A 21,506-nucleotide genomic window follows, 5' to 3' on the forward strand; every position below is an offset into this window, starting at 1 on the left:
GAGTCAACATTCTTAACCTAGTGAATTAACATCACTGTAATTAGTGCTGTTACAGCTGTTTTTGTTTGGAGGCTATAACTAGCCATCGATCTCTATTGTTGTAATAATTAGAGATCGATGTAACTAGCTAGCAGCTAAAGCCCCCCACACACTACCAGACCAGACCTCCAGACCAGACCGTCTGGTCTGGCGTCTGGCACTTGTCTTATCGTGTGAGGGACTGTCTGCAGACCGATTTTCTCGGACCAGACTGTCTGCGTGTCTGATGGTTGAACCCTCAGACCACAGACGGTCTGAGGTTCCCCCACCACTATTTTTGTCTGGTCTGTGAGTGTGTAGCGCTGTCTGTCAGACGGCCGACCATCGTGACAGTCTTCATCATCCATTTGTTGGAGTTCTCACCACGGTCTCTCAATTATGAATGTTGGAATGTCTGGTCTGGGAGTGTGTAGAGCCGTCCAAGACGGTCTGGTTGCAGCCAGACGGTCTGGTCTGGAGGTCTGGTCTGGTAGTGTGTGGGGGGCTTAAATGCGGTGGCAGCTTATGCGTATTTACGAATGCGAAAGCTTGGTTACTGGAACAGAAAATATTGACTCCATTTTACATGTACTGAAATACATTTTCAATTTATATTACCTACAGTTATGACCAAAGGTGGTCATAACTGTAGCCCATTAGCCCAATAAGATTAGATCGTAGCATTGACCTCTATCGTAGACACTGAGATCAAGACTCACAAGAGTGTGTTTAATCTATGCTCAAAGGAAAAGATGGCAAGAAAGTAGTGTGAATAACTAGGCATCTAATTTATTTGGCATTGGCTTGGCTTGGCACGACGAACGACAGTCAACGACGCCATCTTGTTAACCTTTAGTAAATAAATGTAATGCTTCATCATTGTTTTATATTTATTTGATCAGTTATTGTGAAGTGTGAGATTCTTTGTTGTGTTCTCAAGCTTAAAATTTGTTTCTGTGTATTTTAATATTAATTTTACATATTTAAATATACAAACTATTGTTAAGGTAGGCCTATTTGTTTCCTCGGATAGTTAGGCTAAGGCACGAGCTTCTGACATGGTAAGGTTAAGAGGTATGCCGAGACCAGGGCCACCAGGCAGAGGAATGGGGAGACCGATGCCTATGCATATGAGACCTGAACCTATCATGCCTCCATTTGGAATGCATAGAGGTAGACCATTTAGAGGACATCCAGTAAGGCCAGGTCCACCTAGATTGCCACCTCCCAGAATGGGTCCAGCTCCACCACCTCCACCTGGCCTAGGCCTGCCACCTCCACTAGGCCTACCTCCAAGAAGATTACCTCTACCACATCGTCCCCCTCTTCCTCCCAGAGATTTACCTCCTCCCATGGGTAGAAGACCACTCCCTCCACCTCCGATGCTTCATAGACCTGGTGTTAGAATGCCACCTTTGCCAATGGCCCCCATGCCACCACTCAGAAGACCTCCACCAATGCATCCAGGCCAGCCCTTTGTTAGAGGGAGAGGAGGTGTTGCGAGAAGAGGAGTGAAGAGGCTGGGACCTACTGCCAATGGACGGGCAAAGAAGAATCCCAAACGGAAAGAGAAGACTGAGGTTAGTCTCACAATTTGAGTTACTTAAGTTAGTGTTGGTTCACTTTAACTTAGTTCTAAATTAACTTAACGAATATTAAGTCAAGCCTAGGCCTAACTTGCGTTAACTTAGCCTAAGTTACATGGATAGGCTACCTAATTATCTCCTGTGGTTGTGTTCGTACACTCAATGACCTTATAACTTAAAATAGAATCAACGTAGTGTCGTGTGATGAATCGACGTTTGCCTAATGCTTTTAGCCATCATTCCAAAATTTCAAATTTTTCTTGCATGATTCATGGACATTTTCCCAGTCAACAAAATTCTCTTAAAACTCCTGGTTTCCCAGTCAGCTGTCGGTAATTATTTATAGTAGGGCCTAGGCCTAAGTTAGTAGCCTAACTTAGATGTCCCCAAACAAATTTTTAATTTTGATGTTAAACTTTATTTTAGTTTTTTACGTCATGAATCTAAAAGTTAAGTATAACTGGAATACATAGGCCTACCAAGTTATTTTTCACAGCAATTGAATATTAACTAAGATCCTAGCTGTCGAAATGTATTTCAATGTTTAAACAAGGTGCGGTATAAGACAGGCAACATTTACTAGAGTGGAATCACAATATAAGAAGTTAATCCCCATAGTAAATTGTCTACAATGGGATTACCGTATGTAAGAAAATGGGGCTGCTGTTCTAACATAACCTAACTGAACCAAACTTCTAGAACGTCAGCAAACTCCTTTTGATGTCAGAAAAGGCATGTCAGGGTGGTCGGCCGGGCTTTAAGTTATGTGAATTTGTGACTGTATTTATTCATTGAAGGTAGGTTGGATTAGGTACCGGTAAGGTAGAGTTTAAGTTTAGGTTATAATGAATCAAGTTGTTGGTTTAAGCTACCTAAAGACTGTTTTTATACAATTAAAACCCATAAAAACACTCCAAAACACTATTATGAATGCTATTTTGAAGGGTTTTTTCAGGGTTTTAATTGTATAAAAACAGTCTTTAGGTAGCTTAAACCAACAACTTGATTCATTATAACCTAAACCCTACTCTTCCTAATCCAACCTAACTTCAAAACACTTAATACAGCCCCCAAATACGTTTAACAGCTCGACCCACCACCTTAACATTCCTAAATAAGAACTAAGTTTAAGTTATACATGGAATTAGTCTCAGATCATTCCTCTTGTAAATCTTATCCTTGCTACTTTGTTTATACAAAAGTTGTATTTTTAAACAGTGATATATTCAATAGTATTCATTTGTTGTGACAAATAATGGTATATTTGGATTCAGGAGGTAAAAAAACTTAAAAAAGTATCGAAATAGAAAATTCCTTTGGAGGCACCTCATACTAAATAATTGCCCAGTTGTCAAGTACCGGTAATACAGGCTAGACTTTATGTTACGGTACCGGTACTTAGTATTTTCCTAAAACACACACTTAAAAAAGGCCTTTAATTTAAATTACGGTAGCCTAGTTTAATTTTATGTTTAGGCTATTTTAGTTCAGTGACTTAACTTAATTTCCCTCTTCCAAAATATGGTTTGGACAAGGTGGCTTAACTTAATGTTGATTTATTGGAATTTTCACATCCATTTGGATAAGTTAAGCTGGACGAAGTTAAGTAACTTAAATTAGTGCAGATTGGCAAGGTTTGGATTGGTGGTACCATGGAAATGGAATTAATTTCATCCATAGCCTAACTTATTGTGTGACCAGAAGTTGCTGGTATAGGGTCTAAGGTGTTCAAAACTCACCGCTTAAGTTATGACAATGAATTAGGGCATAAGTTTATTGATTTTTAGATTAACAACTGGTTTGACGGAGGGGCATCATCAGAACCTACGGCTTCAATGTTAAAACATAGGGGAATTTTCATCAAATAATGTTGACAAGCTTTTTGCCTCTATTATGGCAATGAATGGATACTGCCTTTGTGTATTTTAGGTATGGAAAATCATACAGTCAAAGAAAGTTTTTGAACCCCATTTACCTTTTTTCTATCATTTAAATCCCCTCGGTCACCTCATTTGCTGGTCGTAAATTAGGCTATTTCTTTTTATGTTTACAAAAGTAAGCCCAACAACCCAAGCTCGAAGAGTATACAATTTGAATGAGTAATCTCGAAAGTTGAAAAGCAATGACAAAATCTTGTTAAGAGGGTTCCACCCGCCGGCTGTTTACCACGTAAGCATGGTCCTACAAAAAAAACCTCCTGGCATTATTAAAGTGTCAATCAAGTTGAAATACAGTGTATAATATTCACAAAGGAACTATGCACTGGTTGAACTAAAACTTCATAATTGTTTCTTTAAGTATGGTATTTTAAGTTTAATTAATCATTCTGAAAATCTGTAGGCTAAATTAGTCTTTTCCATATGCAATTGTTGAATTTTAACTTCTAAATAATAGTTGAAAATTATTTTTACTCCACCCACTGCAAGCTCTGATAGGCTATGTTATGAGCACAACAAGCACACAATCATTGGAAACAAATTAGTTAAATTTAGAATGTTGAGAGCTTGTACCGTAGAGGCATATTCAGGAACAGTAGCATGTTTAGCCGCCATCTTGAATTGACTGAGTAGAACCCTCTTAAACTCTTTAAAAACCAATATTTTGTCATATCCAAGCCTAATCCTGTACTGAAAAATAGTAGACTATTTCAAAGCAATTTGTCAGCAGTTACAACATTGTCTATGATCCTCGTAGACACCTTAATGCACATTTAATAATCATAATAATCGGTCTAGTAAAAGGCAGTTTAGTTTTCGTATATGGTCCTAACGTTTGGATCTTGAGTTTTTTTATTAGTCCATTAATAATTTAGGAAATGGAGCTGAATAAACCGTGGGTAACGGAAGCATTGAAAGTCGAAATACAAAAGAAATATCAGCTGTTAGAAACTGCTAAAGAAAAGAAAACCGAAAGTGATTGGCAAGCTTACAAAGATCAAAGAATACTTGTTGGTAAAATGACTAACACGGCCAAGTTGGAGTATGTGGGATCTCATCCTGAAGCTGTAAGTATTGCCCGCTATTTTTAATGTGGTATGATATTAGTTACCTAGGCCTATGTATTGAAAATATACACCTTCGTTTAGCTTTACGAGTCCACTATGTTTGCTTTTGAATTTTTTCACTTTGAGTAGGAGTGCTGTGTTATTGTATTTACAGGGTTTCTACCAGTCACGGAAATCATTAAAGTCTCTGATTTACTAAGGGGTCACCGATGTCGTGAAAAAGTAACGGATTTACATTTTAAGGTCCTATTAGTCACAGAAAAAATCAAACCTAAAAAAAAAAAGCTCTCGGACCCTGCCTTTTTTGCACGATTCTGAAAGAATGCAGACTGTGATTTAATTCAGTGCTGGTTCCATTCTTTGTGTGATTGTTACTGGAGTAAGATGTAATTTTTCATTGGAATTAATATAGCTAACTAAATAAAAGGTTGACGTTAGATACTAATAAGACAACGGGTTTACACCATTCCCTTAACTAAACAATTTTTAAATGCTAATGGCGTGGACACAAAATAAATTAGGCTAAATAATTAATTGCAGAATTAGTGAGAGAGCGGACATATTTTGAGAGCAGGCAATCGTTAGCTCAGGTCTTGCGTTTTTACTTTATATCCTCGCCTAATGTCACTGATATTTAGTTTCATCAACTGGTAACTTAAATTTTTTTCAGGCAGCCTGTTTTGCTTGATGTTAACTTTTGACAAGCTGTTGTTGTTTTTTCTCTAACAAACATTTAGCAACTTGAACTGTTATTTTAAATTATGTTTTGCTTCGCTAATATTCAACTTTGGTTTTGCCACTGATTAACCAATACATATAGGTAAGCCTACCCAAAACTATAAATAATATAAATAAATAAACTTGAATTTATTGTAATCTGATGAAATGGTAACTCAATATTAATTTGTTTTTTTGAGTAGAGCAAGCAAAGCTCTTATACCACACTCCTGGTTTTGTTTTCCACATACTCCTCCTGAACGGCTGAAGTGATCCATTCAAAATTTACGTCAGCCGTAGTAAACAACGACGAGAAGGTATAAATCTGAAATGGTACAAATCAGACTACAGGGGATTTTCCCTACGTAAATTTTAACCTTTTAGAAATTGAACACAGGCCTTATGGGTAAATTGGTTGCCATGACAGCTTTTGCAATATAACAATAAAACCGTAATTACAAGAGTCGTAACAAACTTCAAGCAATTTAAACAAGAACATTACAAATACAGAACAAAAGTAAAAAACGATTGGATCAATGCCGTTGGCGTTGAACACAATCGCACAATCCACTACAGAAAAACCTTTAAATGAAAAACTATATAGAGCCTATGCACCATTGACTTACTGCAAATATCCCATTTATATGAAACACGTATACCATTGACTTTGGAAACTGCAAGTAGAAATCCCAATTACGTCAACCAGATGTACCATTGTCTTTATATACTGCAAGGAGACATCCCATTCACTTAACCAGATGTGCCGATTGACTTTAGATATTGCAAGTAGACATCCTTTTAGCGAATTTCCCATATAGGGAATAAGCTATTACCGTAGTCTCATGGTAAGGGTGGACCCGGGACCGATTTACTTTTTTGTTTTGAGGTCCCCAGGGGCCAAAAACACCATCCGTTCAAATTCATATATATATTGGCCATATTTATATATATATATATGTGTGTGTGTCCGTTAGCTTGATAACGCGAACAAAAATCATCCGATTTTGTTTTAATTTGGTATAAACGTGTAAACAGGGTGTCTAGTAGTCGGGAAAATTGGGAAAGTCGGGAATTATTATTGAATTTTAAAATGGTCTTGAAAAGTCGGGATTTAGTCTTAAAATTTGATTTCAAAGTCGGGAATTGATTTTGCCGCGATCGTCGTCTTGCGTTTAAGTAACCGCGAAAACCAATGATGATATCTGCTCGGCCGCGGGAAATGTTCATGATTTTGTCGCTATCGCGGACGACGACGATGACGTTTCCGTGACCGCGGGAGATGACGTTGACGTTTCCGTGACCGCGGGAGATGACGATGACGTTTCCGTGACCGCGGGAGATGACGATGACGTTTCCGTGACCGCGGGAGACGACGATGATATCTGCTCGGCCGCGGGATTTGTTCATGATTTTGTCGCGATCGCGGGAGATGACGATGACGTTTCCGTGACCGCGGGAGATGACGATGACGTTTCCGTGACCGCGGGAGACGACGATGACGTTTCCGTGACCGCGGGAGACGACGATGATGTCTACACGGCCGCGGGAAATGTTCATGATTTTGTCGCGATCGCGGGAGATGACGATGACGTTTCCGTGACCGCGGGAGGCGACGATGTTATCTGCTCGGCCGCGGGATTTGTTCATGATTTTGTCGCGATCGCCGGAGATGACGATGACGTTTCTGTGACCGCGGGAGATGACGATGACGTTTTCGTGACCGCGGGAGACGACGATGACGTTTCCGTGACCGCGGAAGATGACGATGACGTTTCCGTGACCGTGGGAGACGACGATGATGTCTACACGGCCGCGGGAAATGTTCATGATTTTGCCGTGATTGCGGACGTCGATGATAACGTTTCCGTGACCGCGGGAGATGACGATGATGTCATTGATGTCTACAAGGCCGTAGGAAATGTTCATGATTTTGCCGTGATCTTGGTCGACGATGATCACATTTCTGTAACCGCTGCAGTCAATGATGATCGCAGTCAAACGTACGGTACGCGTAAGATTTCGTGATAAAAAAAAACCAAATTCGCTAGTTAGAATTTTTTTATTTCTGCATTATTTCTTTACTTGAAAACACGACATTATCATAATACTACTTTATGACAAAGACAGGGGTTGGTGTAGTATTATTTAGAAAATTTGGTTAAGCTATAAAAATTGGTATCGGTACCAAGAATTGAGAATCGATACATTTTGGTATCAACACCCACTAATTGTTGAAAAAACTAGTCTTGAAAAATCTGGAATTAGTCTTGAATTTTGTAATGGAAATAAACTAGACACCCTGTGTAAACCTACATTCATTTGAACGAGTTTGCGAACCAGCATGATCGGACCATGGGAATGGGGGTTTATGGGGTAAAAATGGGTTTTTCCCATTTTAGACCCTAAAAACATAAAATTTTGGAATTTCTTTCCCAACCATTTTGTAGAGCTTAAAAAAGAAATTATTTAGTATATTGAAGCATTGTTGTATACCTAAGGGTTACGGAGAAAATTAAAAAAAGGACAAATTTAAAATTCCCATGTTATTTTTACGGAGAAAATGAAAACTGTTGTAGTTGACTTGTTTATGGATAGCCTATATTTTGATTAAATTTGGCAAATTTATTTATTTCATCCTATATACTATTGACGTTTGGTCAAAAAACACTGTTTACCTTCCCCGTAGCAGGAAACCTAAGCACTCGTTAAATCTAATGTTATTTAAATTCAGAATAAATATTTCTTATTTATGGAAATATTTTTGTAAATATGTAATCAGACAAGTTGAAATTCGCTTAGTCTGCAGGTTTGCTGCAGAGGGGGTATTTTACTTAAAATCAGATGTGAAATTGACTTTTGATACTGCAAGTAGAAATGCCATAGACGTGAAACAGATATACATCATTTACTTTGTATACTGCAAGTTGATGTCCTATTGTCGTGAACCATATGTGTACCACTGCAATTAAACATCCCACCCACGTGAACCAGATGTACTAATTAATGAATTCAAAATCTGTGCAAGTAGACATCTCATTTATGTGAATCAGATCATTGGCTGCAATTAGACTTTCTATTTATGTGAAACATATGCAGCATTGAATTTAGATACTGCAATTAGATATTCCATAGAAGTGAACCAGTTGTATCATTGTAGATACTGCATGTAGACCTCCCATTGACTTTGGGTACTGTAAATATACTTCCCATTTATGTGAACCCGAGTTTATTGGGAACAATCAATTTGTGGTTACATTTCCTAAATTAATAAACTTGTTGAAATGAAAATGCTTCTTTATTGAGGCGAACTTAGAACCACATGGTCCTTTCTTACAGTAAGCCTCTAAAAAACTAATAATAATTATGAAATAATAATAACTTGTTCCGCTCAATATTGCAAGCAGACATATGCATTGTACAACTAGTTTGTTTATGATTCTGTAATTAGGACCAGGTCAATTATTTTCATTGATTTGTTTCTGTATTCTAAATCTTCTACCCATCTTGAAATCTTACTAACATAATCTATTTTTTGCAGGATGTTGATCAAATCATGTTTGGAGCAACGCCCAAAGGATAAAACGGAGGAGAAGTAATTAAAGTGATTTTCTTAGATTTATCTATAAATCTAGTTTTAACTGTGGATTGCTTATTATGTGAAGTATTGCTTTTAAAGGCCAAGGGTTGATGTAATCATTCGTAAATGTAGTTGATGGTTTCTAATATCATTTCTGTGTTTTAACTAAATATATATTTTCACTGTTACTGTGAAAATTAAAAGTATTTTAATGTTTAATCAAGCCATTTAGGATTTTAGCATTTGACTTTGTGTGTAAGTTGAGAACTACCTCAGTTATTTATAAACCTAAAAAATTATAGTTCAAAATAGGAAAATTATTTTTGTTCTTAAGTATCCTAATTTATAGAATACGTGGTTTAGTTGAGGTATTAAAACTATGTGTGTGTACTGTGTTCTTATTAATATAAAATAACATTTAATCATTTTAATAATTAATCAGTTGTATACTCGAAAATTCTGAAATGACGTGAAGTAAAGCATCGTTTTGTATTTTTAATTTTACAATAATATAGTTAATAATAGAAGAATTGAAAATTATTTCAGTTCTAAATTAATTCAGATGATATTTTGTTTAGTATTAAAACTAAATGTGTGGATTGCGGTTTTGTTCATATAAAAAATCAAATACCATTTCAATGTGTTAAACAAATATATTTATCAGTTGTAGACTCAGGGCTTCTACAATTCTTTATTTAGAAGTACTATATTAAATTTTTTACTGGATTTCTTCTGTGAATCAGTCCATTATATGCAGTGTGTTCATAATCTTTTACATTTAATGACTTTGAACTTATTATATATTGACTTATTTGTTTAAAAATTTTAACAAAAGTTATTTTTAGCTAGATGCCTTTGCAATAATAATAAGGCTGAAAATAACTAAAATACATGACAAGATATGGACATTATTCAACATGTTATTACACACATGTATCAACCTATTTACTTGTGAATGAACAGTATGTCTAAAGTACAAATGAGAACCACTCACTGCCATTTAACAAAGTTTTGCACAGTTGATGTACAGCTGATACATAATAGTATATTTCGTCTCTAGGGTGTTAAGTTACTCTTTTCAATCACAGCTCAAGATTATGACTGAGGCAAAGCAGAAGTTGGAAAATGAGCGAGGGTTGAAAAGATACATTTTGCCCCTGTGATAGACTTTTTTGTCATATTGCACCAGCAAACCATGTTAGAAAACAATCATGTTAAGATAACCCCAAAAAACTACTTCCAAATTCTTTTCAATTTTGCTAATACGGGTACTTTTCAATATGAGTAAATCCTGTGATTTTAACAGAAAAGACCATTTTTTTTAAATCCACAGAAATGTTTAAAACATGGATAAATAACGGAACAAACTCCTACTCTCTTCATTCCGGGGCATTCCATTCTCTAAACACACTTTTTACTCCCTAGGGAGAAAAGAGCTACTTTAGACCCGCAACGCATGTATAAAGGCCGGTCTACACGCAAGGATTTACCTGTACGTTTTACCTGCGCAAGTAAAACGTTGCAGTCAAATCATTGCGTGTGTACCGCAAAACTGTGCATTTTTGAGAACTGCGCGGAGACGAAAGACGGAGCGATAAAACTATTGGGGAGAGCATAGTTTTGACAACGTTTTCAGACAAGTCGTTGCGTTTGTACACTGTCATCCGTTTCAACTCCGTCTTCACACTCAAAACCCCAATATGTAGTGTTGTCTTCATGTGCTGTCAAGAAGTATAAGTGTGTTTTTTAATTACGATCGCAGATCTTCACCAATGTTCCCGTGATTTTATTGATGAATTCATTGAACTGTACAGAAGTTTTCCTTAATTTATGGAGGGTCAAGAGTAAGGAACATAGTGACTGTGATAAGAAAAAGACTTAGATACTTTTGAAAAATACAAAGCAGTAGATTCAAATGTGAACAGAGAAACTATTATGAAATTGGTTGTCTTTTTAGTAACCAACGTCTTGACCATAGTGAGCGTCGTAGTCTCTCAGACTTATTTCTTTGCTTTCTTGTAACACTGGCTGCAGAAATCGACCACATAAACACATCTTCCTTGATATTACATGCACATACACTGAACGTTATCACAAAACTACACTAAAAGTTGTAGCTGAAACCTATACCGTGTGGATGCATTTCTTTGCAACGACTTGACTGCAACGTTTTACCTGCGCAGATAAAACGTTCGCACAATCCTTGCATGTAGACCCCCCTTTAACGGCTGTTTCTGCTGCAGTATGGCAAAAATGTTGTTAATAACTGGTTTAGCTATAAAAATTAACTGAAATCCAACACAATCTCAATAAGTACAAATAAATATCTTCAGGGTATATAAAATCTCATTGTAAATTAAGCCGATAAGATTTTTTAATTGTAGTAAAATACATGTAGACAATCTAATATATTTTTGATGGATTTGATTATTCACCCATGTCCCATATTCCCAAAATGCTTGTAAAATTTGTATTAATCACAGTTTTCATTTCCAACCACTGGCAGTTAAAACCAATAAATTAGGCGTACATTTTTGTACCGAAAAAATGAAACTCTTTAAACTTAAAATTTATAGTCTGTCTTAGTGGAAATATTGTTCAAATTTTAAACAAATCCCAGTACAATCTCTTAATGTTTGTTGTACAGTTGCTACAACTCAGCGTTGAACAAGTAGGCTACTTTTTCCTGTAAATTATCGAATAATACAAAATAAAATCAACAGTTACCATCAAATCAGAAGGACATAATTTACTAAACAAAAATGTATCATATAATTACATCCCACAGCTAATAGACATGTTAAACTAAAAGTGTTTTAAACTTTTAACTACATGAAACTAGATAAGCATGCAAAATGTTTTTTCAAGTTTGAATATTTTCAAGATTAAATCCTTTGGGAAAACTTTTCAAATTACAAAATTCATTAAGTTTTCAAAGTATAATTTGTTTCTGTTTTACAATCACTGTTGTTTGTACTGATTTTAAAGCTAAATTCAATTTGAATGTCTTGGATTACTTATCATTACAATTAATTTTGATTTGATAGAAAGCATTGGTGATACGAATGGACACCATTGCGTATATCCTATTCTAGCAATTCATTTCAGTCCATTTGGATTCATCAACAGAGATACCATTCTGTTGAAAGAGTAATTAATTTACAAGATCACAAAAACTTTTCAATGTCTTATGTTAAAGCTGTTGCAACGGAATTTTGGATTCTGTTGTACAATTTGATTGCTGTAAAGTTTCATAATTTTTGAAATTCCTGACGGAATGGCACCAGATAGCTGAGTATTTGGATGACCAGGTAACTATAAAAGCATATTTTGTTTAAATTAAACATATTTTTGTTTTTCAAAAGTTTTAACTTTAAAAATCATTACTGGTTATTTCAATGATCAGTTTTTTTTTTAGTTTAAATTTTTCCTAACAATATTTTTGTATAATTCAATCTCATATTAGTCTTCTAAAGATAATTTCATTTTTTTTATAATTGATACTATTCAATTTTTTTGTTCAGCTAGAATGTTATTCTTTAAGACAAAAATCTTGCTTGAGTGTGTTTTTGTTTTGGTAAGGTCGATCAAGGATTGACCGAAAATAATTTATTTCTGTGCCCATGGGTACAAAGAAATGTTAAGCATTGAAGTATTGAGTATGACGATTTAATTCATAACTCCAAAACTATAATAATGATGTCTGATAACTAACTTAAAAGAATACAATGCTGTGATGAACATGTCTGGTCATAAATAAAATTACTTACAGAATTAAAAAATATATATATAACATCCTTAGTAGGCCACTGTAATGACCCATTTTTCATTTCTGTATTCAATGATCAGGTTGACATTGAATATTGATAAGGCCAGGGTTTGGTTCTTTCCTATATAAAAAAAAAAAAAACTCTTAGTGGTGGTAGGTACCATAATAATATCCACTGAAAACATTTATTAACAAACATAACATAATATCCTTTTTACACGTAACACATCATTTAAAAGTATTATCTGGCAACTAAGCTTTAGTAATATGAATATTTTAGTTCCAATTATGTTAGTTTATATCGTAGATTGTTTAAGGTCAATAAGTAAAGCAATTGTTGCCCAGTTAGGTGTTTGTTTTCCAAATCCTTCTCCCTATATTCCAAGACGATCGAGTTTGTAACATTTCATTTTGATTTTTAGGGTGAATTTTTCTGTGAAGCTTGTGACCGTACCTTCAAAAGCCAGGAACTGCTGGACGCCCATGTTGCGGAACATGTTGTCTGCGGAAGAGACGGGTGTGTGTTTACTGCTCATCCGAAGGTCGTGGATAAACACGTCAAGTTACAACACGACACAGGGCTGTACAAGAGTATTGTCTTCTCTCAAAGCCCAGAGGAGGTTGCTAAGTGGATCGCTGCTAGAAAAAGGTGAGTTTTGGAAAAAGTCGGACGGAGACTAACCGAGGTTAGTGTTTGGTTATAAAAAGTTGGGTAGCCAAGTGTTCATTAGGCTCGCTGAGTAATTAGTGGGGTTACCAGTTTGATCTTGAGAAATGTCAAGAGATTTTTTAAAGGTTCTAAACAAGATCCAGCTGTTTATGGTCACTAGGCTTTAAATAAATAAAAGAACAACTGAGTCAAAAATTGTCGCCATTCAAAAATTCTAAATAGCAAATTTAAGTCATCTTGGCTGCCATTTTAGACTCCGTTGTTCTTATGAGTTTAGGTTTGCGGCATTGTATTTGACTAACAAAGACCTTTAATTTTAATGTGCATATCAACCTATCCTTACTTTTAAAGATTTTCTTCTGACTTATGTCTGCCTGAGGAAGTAGAAAAACACTGAATAAAGTGTTAAAATTGTTTTGATGCCCAGTAACTTTGTGCCAAGCTCTCTCTGTGTTATATTTTTGGAATATTTAACTTTCCTGGACATTTTTCCCCACCCTGTATAAGATTTTCCTAACCACCATGGAACCTGTTTCCTGAGAAAACCTTAGCTTAAACCTTGATGATCTTTGACTGTGGTAAACTTGGTTGGTTTGATGCTGGTTTTTGTTCTTAGCCAAAGTTCCATGTTTTAGCAAATTTTCCTTTAGGGAAGTAGCTATTACTGTAAGTAGCACGGTAAGACCTAGGCCCGGGACCTAAGCTTTTTCATTGTGATGTCCCCAGAGGCCAAAAACACCATTCGCTCAAATTTTTATAAACGTCCATCAACGCCAAAACTTGAGTAATTTTTGTCAGATTTTGATGAAATTTGGTTTAAAGGTATAAGGTGGGATAAACTTGAATAAGTTAGCAAACCAGCAAGATCGGACCATGGGAACGGGGTTTTATGGCGTAAAAAATTGTTTTTCTCATTTTTGACCCTCAAAACACAAAAATTTCCAATTTTTCTTTAGACCTTTTTAAAGAGCTTAAAAAAAACAAATAATTTACTATATCAAAGTGTTTTTGCGCGGTTGTTAGTAACTGAGAAAATTCAAAATATTGTAAATTTAAAATTACCATGTTGTTTTAGCGAATTTCCCTATAGGGAACTAGCTATTACCGTAGGTCTCATGGTAAGACCTAGGCCCGGGACCGATTTACTTTTTCATTTTGATGTCCCCAGAGGCCAAAAACACCATTTGTTCAAATTTTTATATATCTATATGTAGATATATATATATATATATGTCCATCCGCACGATAACTTGAGTAATTTTTGTCCGATTTTGATCAAATTTGGTTTGAAATTGTAAGGTGGGATAAACTTGAATGAGTTCGCAAACCAGCATGATCGGACTATGTTAACGGGGGTTTATGGGGGGTTTTATGGGGTAAAATTTGGTTTTCCCCATTTTTTACCCTAAAAACGCAACATTTCACAATTTCTTTCTAAACCATTTTGTAGAGCTTAAAAAAACAAATAATTTAGTATATTGAAGCGTTGTTATGCGCCTAATTGTTACGGAGAAAATTCCAAAAAATATTAATTTTAAATTCCCATGTTATTCTTATGGAGAATAAGTCTACTGTTGTAGTTTGCTTGTTTATGAACTTATTTTGATCAAATTTGGAAAATACATTAATTTCTTACTAAACTACAGTACCTTTTAACATTTTACATTTAAAAAAAACGTTTACCCTCCCTGTTGCAGCAAACCTAAGTACTCATTAAATTAATTCTGTTTAAATGGGGAATAAATGTGATATTTTTAAGGAGACATTTTAGAGTAAATCCAATCAGGCAAATGGAAATTCGCTAAGTCTGCAGGTTTGCTGCGGCGGGGGTATTTATGTAAAATATTGTAGTTTGCTTGTGAATGGAAATATTTTTATCTAACTTGGAAAATTTTTTGTATTTTATGCTAAGCTAATTTACCAAAAAAACACACTATTAGTTTCCTTGTAGTAGCAAACCTAGCTACCGTACTCATTAAACCTAATGTTATTTAAATAGACTTGGATGAAAATAAATTTAGACAAATGGGATTTCAGCATTCGCTTAGTCGGCAAGTTTGCGCAGCGGGGGTATTTATCATTCTGATTGGTTTGTTTGCATTTCAGTCGCTACCCTACTAAAGTAAATGTGGAGAGGAAAGAGGCTCAACAATCGGAAATGATCCAGCGCGGTGAAAGAATGCCTATGGAAGGAAACTCCCGCCGTAAGTTTGAATTTTCTAGTGATAAAATTGAACATTAATCCTAAAATACATACTATCTGATTGTTGAACTACCTTTCTGTAAAACAATAGCGAGGCATAAAACAATTAGGTATAAGGGTAGAAATAATAAATAATGTGATTAAATACACTTGACAAATTATATATTCGCAATCAATTGAAACTTTTAAGAAAAAATCTGCACTGAGAAGTTTGTTGAATTCAAGTTACGATAATAACCTCTTCCATCTCTTTCTTATCGTTAGTTTTGTCCAAATAATAATTTGTTACCATCCTTTGTAATAATAATACTGTTTTGTATCTAGGTACAGTGTAATCAATCGCTCCCATAGTTTTTTTTCAAAAGCGTTAAGATGGCTTAAAACAGCATAAAACTTTTTTTATTTGTATTCCGACACCGGATAATAGATAGTACTGGACCAGCAGATACCGGTCTATGAACTTTTACTGTACTAACAAATTGCTTTTTATGACAAGATATCGTAACCACAGCTATATAGTTCGTACTACCTTAGAGACTTTTCTTACAGCTTACGATGGGATCCAAACCACTGTACTAGTCAAGGAATTATCAATTATCATTAACTAATTGCATCGTTACATGCTCAAAATCTTAAAATAAAAGAGACGATTCCTGTTTTTGTTTCAACAGTGATCACTCTAAAATTATACTATATTTTCCTTCCTACTTCCTATACCTCAAATCTAACCACTTGTATTTTACAAAAATTTGTTGTTTTTTTTCAGATAAGAGGCACGATAGTTGGCAAGACCGGAAGAGACGGCGAAACCAGAATAAAAATAATGTAGATGGTAATCGACAGAAACAAAGGGACAAACATGTTACTAATAATGAAACCAAGTGGAAAGATCCAGATGCGTGGAGGGGAGACTTACCCAAATTCCCTGGAACTGGTGAGTAAAATGTACAAAATATGTAGGTAGGCTACCCCTCAAATAAACCGAAGATTAAATCTGAGTCTAAATGTGTTTTTAAAATACTTAAATTATTTAGGCTAAGCAGGGCCGCATTAAGGGTCAGTGGAGCCCTTGGCAAACCCAAGAGCAGCGCCCCCCTTTTTTTCCTAGTGCTGGCGGGCGGAGGTTTGGGGGCACCCAGCGGGCGCCCTTAAACCACCGGCGCCCCTGGGCATTATGCCCAGTCTGCCCGTTTATAAAAGCCGGCCTGAGGCTAAGTCGATCTTGATTGAGAGTTATAGCTTAGAATGATGATTGAAACCCAGTTTTGGCAATGGAAGAGGGTGAAATTTCCTGGAGAAGCTAAATCTCTCTGCCTGCTATTTTCTTGGCCGAGTGATTTGTACTTAGTTATATAGGCCTAGTCAATATTATACTGTGTAATTCAAAGTAATTTGTATTGTTAGCGAATTTCCCTATAGGGAAGTAGCTATTACCGTAGGTGGCACGGTAAGACCTAGACCCGGGACCGATTTACTTTTTCATTTTGATGTCCCCAGAGGCCAAAAACACCATTCGTTCAAATTTTTATATATGTATATATATATATATATAGACTTATATATATATATATATACGTCCGTGAACGCGATAACTTGAGTAATTTTTGTCCGATTTTGATGAAATTTGGTTTAAAGGTGTAAAGCGGGATAAACTTGAATGAGTTCGCGAACCAGCACGATCGGACCATGGGAACGAGGCTTTACGGGGGGTTTTATGGGGTAAAAATTGGTTTTTCTCACTTTTGACCCTCAAAACACAAAATTTCCCGATTTCTCTTTAGACCTTTTTAAAGAGCTTAAAAAAACAAATAATTTAGTATATAAAAGTATTTTTGTTCGATTATTAGTAACGGAGAAAATTTAAAAAATTGTAAATTTAAAATTCCCATGTTATTCTTATGGAGAATATTGTCAAATGTTGTAGTTTGCTTGTTTATGGATATATTTTGATCAAACTTGGCAAATTTATTTATTTTGTACTAAGCTATCAATATTTTACTCAAAAACACACTTTATTAGTTTCCTTGTAGCAGCAAACCTAGGTACTCGTTAAACCTAATGTTATAAAATATTTAACTGAAAATCAATTCAGACAAATGGAAATTCGCTTAGTCGGCAGGTTTGCTGCGGCGGGGGTATTTTATATTTATGAGTATTTTTACCGATATTCTAGTGTGATGTAGTTTGTCGTGATCATTATTGTGACTCCTTGTAATAATTGCTTCCCCGTGTGCCTAATAAGTGTGTGCTTATCCGCCTAGGTCTAACATATTTTACGATTTGTAGACAATCTAATACTACACCTAAACCTAGGAAATGCTTGAGGTTGCCGTTTTGTTTGATTTTATTATGTTGCATTGGTAACTAATTGCCTGTTATAACATATCATAATACTTTTCAGGTGCTTTCCTTGTAGTCAACGATGAACCTATGGGTGTTGGAGAAGAAAAACATATAAGTGACGATGAATCGGAGCCAAACACCATGCAAGATGTGGCAGTTTCCAAACCCTTGTTCAGCAGTGTTTTGGCTTCCCTAATGGCGAATTATGGGTCTGACACCGATGGTAATTTATTCGTATGTTTACTCAAAGATTAATTATGATACTTTTATGTACTTAGTAGGTAATGAAGAAACATTAAAACAACAAAGCAACATAGATTTAATTTAATTGAATAATTTTAAAGGCCTGATGTTGTCTAGGGTGTATAATAAATATTGTATTTAATTAGATGTTTTTTGGCTAGAGTCATTCCAGTCCTGAGTATACCTTTATGGTGGAGTGGTATTGATGATTATTGTCGATTGATTGACTTTTACGACATAACCATTCATGTTGGAAACGATGGGCCTTAAATTTAATCAGAGGACGCAGGTTACTGCGAATCACAGGCCCAAAAAGCCAGCTTTGATGATTGCTAATACCTAGACTTCCCATGTAATGTAAAACTTTGAAGCCAAAAAAATTTGGTGCTATCTGTTGAGATGGTCATCGACTAATGACAATATTCTGTGTTAAGTGATAAATCAATCAGCTGTTTGCTATGATACTATAGTTCGGCCGCTTAGAAAACGACCTTCGCGCTAATGCTAAACCAATGCTGGAGGAGGTCGCTTTCTAAGCGGCCGAACTATACATTGGTTATTAATATTCAATCCAATACACTAGCAAACTTTGTTGAGATGGTACTGAACTTCATCTATTTTCTTGGCTTCAAACTTGCATATAGATGTATGGGAATATATGGGGATATATTACATGGGGGTACTAATTAATGATTTTTTTTTCCTACAGAAATACTGTACTATTATCCTTCAACGAATATAATAATTACAGATCAAGTGACCGGACACAACATGAGGTATTAATTTAATTAATATTGGAATTAAAACACTGACACTGGAAATTACATTAATGTTGTTTATAGCTGAAATATGCAAAGAATAAGTTTATTGGAACTAAATTAATTAACGTATAACACCATACAATACCTCACAAGGGGCCTTACCCCCATGTCCCACGAGTCTACGAAGCCATCTTCCTCGTTCCAACGATGGGGCATGACAGACACTGTGGTTCACTAGTCTAACCTGATGTGCCCGCTGCGCATGCGCGAGCACCGTCCTCCTCGGTTGTACAATGGCTTGACTATGTTTGCCTTCTGGGCGGGACATTGAAACTATTGTGGAGGTTGAACTAAACACCTTGGTACCAAACGCTACAATTATTATGTCAAAAATGTGTGTCTTGCCAAAGACTTAGAATGGATTGTGGTCCTAGTTGGATCAAATGTTTTGTAAAGTAAGTGTTGTTGAGGGAGTCACACTTGTAAGTTTGTGTTATGTTTTTTTCCTGTGTCAAACTAGATAAAGTTGATCAAACCTATACAAAAGAGTTTTACGACTATTCAAACTTTAAATGCTTGATTGTTTGGTTTAGAAAATCTCTTCCCTATTAGTTTACCTGTTTAGCTATTTATTACAAATTCTTTTAAAATTTGTAATTTTGGGTTCAATAGAACTCTACCTTATAACTGGACTCAAGTTAATCTTCGTCAAATTGTTTCATTATTTTAGATAAAACTCAATAATTAAAGACATCTGGCACCAGTTTCCGTATTTTGTTGTAAATTTTCTGAATAAATATCATTATTAGTGACTGTACATCATTGCTTAAATCCTAATGTTGTAGTGCTTATTCTTAGTCTTGGTATTCTTTGTGTTTACACAGTAAATTATTTACAGATGAATGTAAAGACAACGTTCCTGCAGCTCCTACAGTTTCAACTGTGAAGAATGAAACAAACGGACCCATATCCAACCAACAAAAATTGCCTTGTGATGGTTTTCTAAGATTAAAAGCTGGCGTAATCAAACCAGAGAAAGACGATTCAGATAGTGGACCAGAAGAGACTGGTATAATAAAATCTGAAGAAATAACACAAGAGAAAGACAATCCAGAAAGTGGGCCAGAGGAAACTGTTATTCACAGAGAGGACACTACGAATGCCCCAATCCCAAAGTTAAATCCACAAACTGACAGGCCTCAAGAGGACAAAACTGTGAAATCCAAAAACGAGGCAGTAAAAACTATCACAAGGCCCAAACCTCCAGTTCGACCACCAATGAAAAGGATACAGCTCTCACTTTTGGAAAAGGTAAGTTTTTATGTTAGAAGTATTTAAACATCCAGGTTCAAAATTGCTAGTTCTACATTAGGCCTACAGGGCATTAATAATTTGTTTATTATCTTAAAATAAAATTAGCCATACAATATGTGAGTTTTACGATACGTATAGAAATTTCAAAAATATTCCGAAAGCCAGCGACACGCTTTTAAATTGGCTCGTCAGTTTGGCTTAGTATTTCATTCAACAGTCATTGTTTCTTTAATTAAATTTTATTTTACTAATTCCGCCTCAATTGTTGATATTAACAAAATCGAATGTTCAGTTGTCTTGATTGTTGTATGTGATTGTTAAATTCATGCCTGTCTTTTCTCTTTTCTTTGTAGCTCCTGCAAAATGAGATACGTCATGAAAGGACCGCTATTCTTCAGTGTGTACGCTACGTCGTCAACAACAATTTCTTCGGCTGTGGTAGTAAATCTTGAGATTGTTTGCAACCAGTAAAATCACATTTTGTACATTTTTTGAGGCTAATAAACTGATGTAGATCCAGCTTTGTATTTTCATCCACCTGTGAAATTATATTTTCCTATTTTTATTTTAGTGTACACAGACACATGATTTAAATTGAATAGTTAACATTTGCTAATAATTGTCTGAAGTGTCTCTTTATGGATCTTGTATAACAATAGCCTCATCATATCTGACAATCTAAACCTGATATGACTGACAAGGTACCCAAGTATGAGAGTGCTTACCTTCAAATTTGAATGTTTTTATCGTAAGATATTTTGTATATGGGTCCAGTTCCCTTTTTAAATTAACTATGATTTCGGTCATATGAAGATAGATAGTAAAATGAGTGGTGCACCTTTCCAATGTGGGGCAATCGAATACTACAAAAAACTGAAACAATCAACGTGAACCATAATTGGAGGGTATCTCTTTCCCAACAAACCTTAAAGTATAGCACCTAGCACCAATATATTGTATTGGCCATCAAGATTAACATAATCAAACATTTTCTTCTATTATTTGTTCTGGACATGTGCCGGCCTCGGGATTACCACTTTTGTTAGTGCAATGGGGCTCTGAGTCAGATCAATGACTGAGTATAGTCTAAACTTAAATTTTATGTTGGTTTAAAATCTCTGAGGTAAGTTTGTATTTGAAGGACTGAAAGTGTCATGACTTTAGGAAGGTAGTTTTTATGTGAGGTATGAGTGTAACTTTTATTTTGAGAGTGGCCAGGTAAAAGTTTCCACTAAGATTAAAATAGTCTTCTTAACATTCAATTTACAGAAGAATACATTGTTGAATAATGATATCATTTT

The 21,506-nt window shown here is 35.4% G+C and overlaps 1 protein-coding gene across 1 annotated transcript; it reads left to right on the forward strand.

Annotated features, from left to right (window-relative positions):
• The first annotated feature begins 856 nt into the window (after positions 1–856).
• On the forward strand, positions 857–20,725 carry LOC129001450 (FMR1-interacting protein NUFIP1-like). The gene is made up of 7 exons (XM_054428739.1): positions 857–1,598; positions 13,094–13,320; positions 15,448–15,545; positions 16,311–16,478; positions 17,946–18,110; positions 19,790–20,202; positions 20,559–20,725. Exons 1-7 carry the CDS (start codon positions 1,077–1,079, stop codon positions 20,655–20,657), a joined length of 1,692 nt encoding a protein of 563 aa, XP_054284714.1. The 5' UTR covers positions 857–1,076; the 3' UTR covers positions 20,658–20,725.
• The last annotated feature ends 781 nt before the right edge of the window (positions 20,726–21,506 follow it).

Source organism: Macrosteles quadrilineatus, unplaced genomic scaffold (assembly GCF_028750875.1).
Source record: "Macrosteles quadrilineatus isolate MER2022 unplaced genomic scaffold, UCM_ALF_1.0 Scaffold_8__2_contigs__length_117827958, whole genome shotgun sequence".
Classification (NCBI taxonomy): domain Eukaryota; kingdom Metazoa; phylum Arthropoda; class Insecta; order Hemiptera; family Cicadellidae; genus Macrosteles; species Macrosteles quadrilineatus.

What these genes read in the sequence shown, in the direction of transcription:
- LOC129001450 (XM_054428739.1), top strand. Translation starts at nt 1,077, where the DNA reads ATGGTAAGGTTAAGAGGTATGCCGAGACCAGGGCCACCAGGCAGAGGA. An exon ending in AACGGAAAGAGAAGACTGAG is followed by an intron (nt 1,599 to 13,093) that starts GTTAGTCTCACA and finishes TTTGATTTTTAG; the next exon opens with GGTGAATTTTTCTGTGAAGC. An exon ending in TTATGGGTCTGACACCGATG is followed by an intron (nt 18,111 to 19,789) that starts GTAATTTATTCG and finishes AATTATTTACAG; the next exon opens with ATGAATGTAAAGACAACGTT.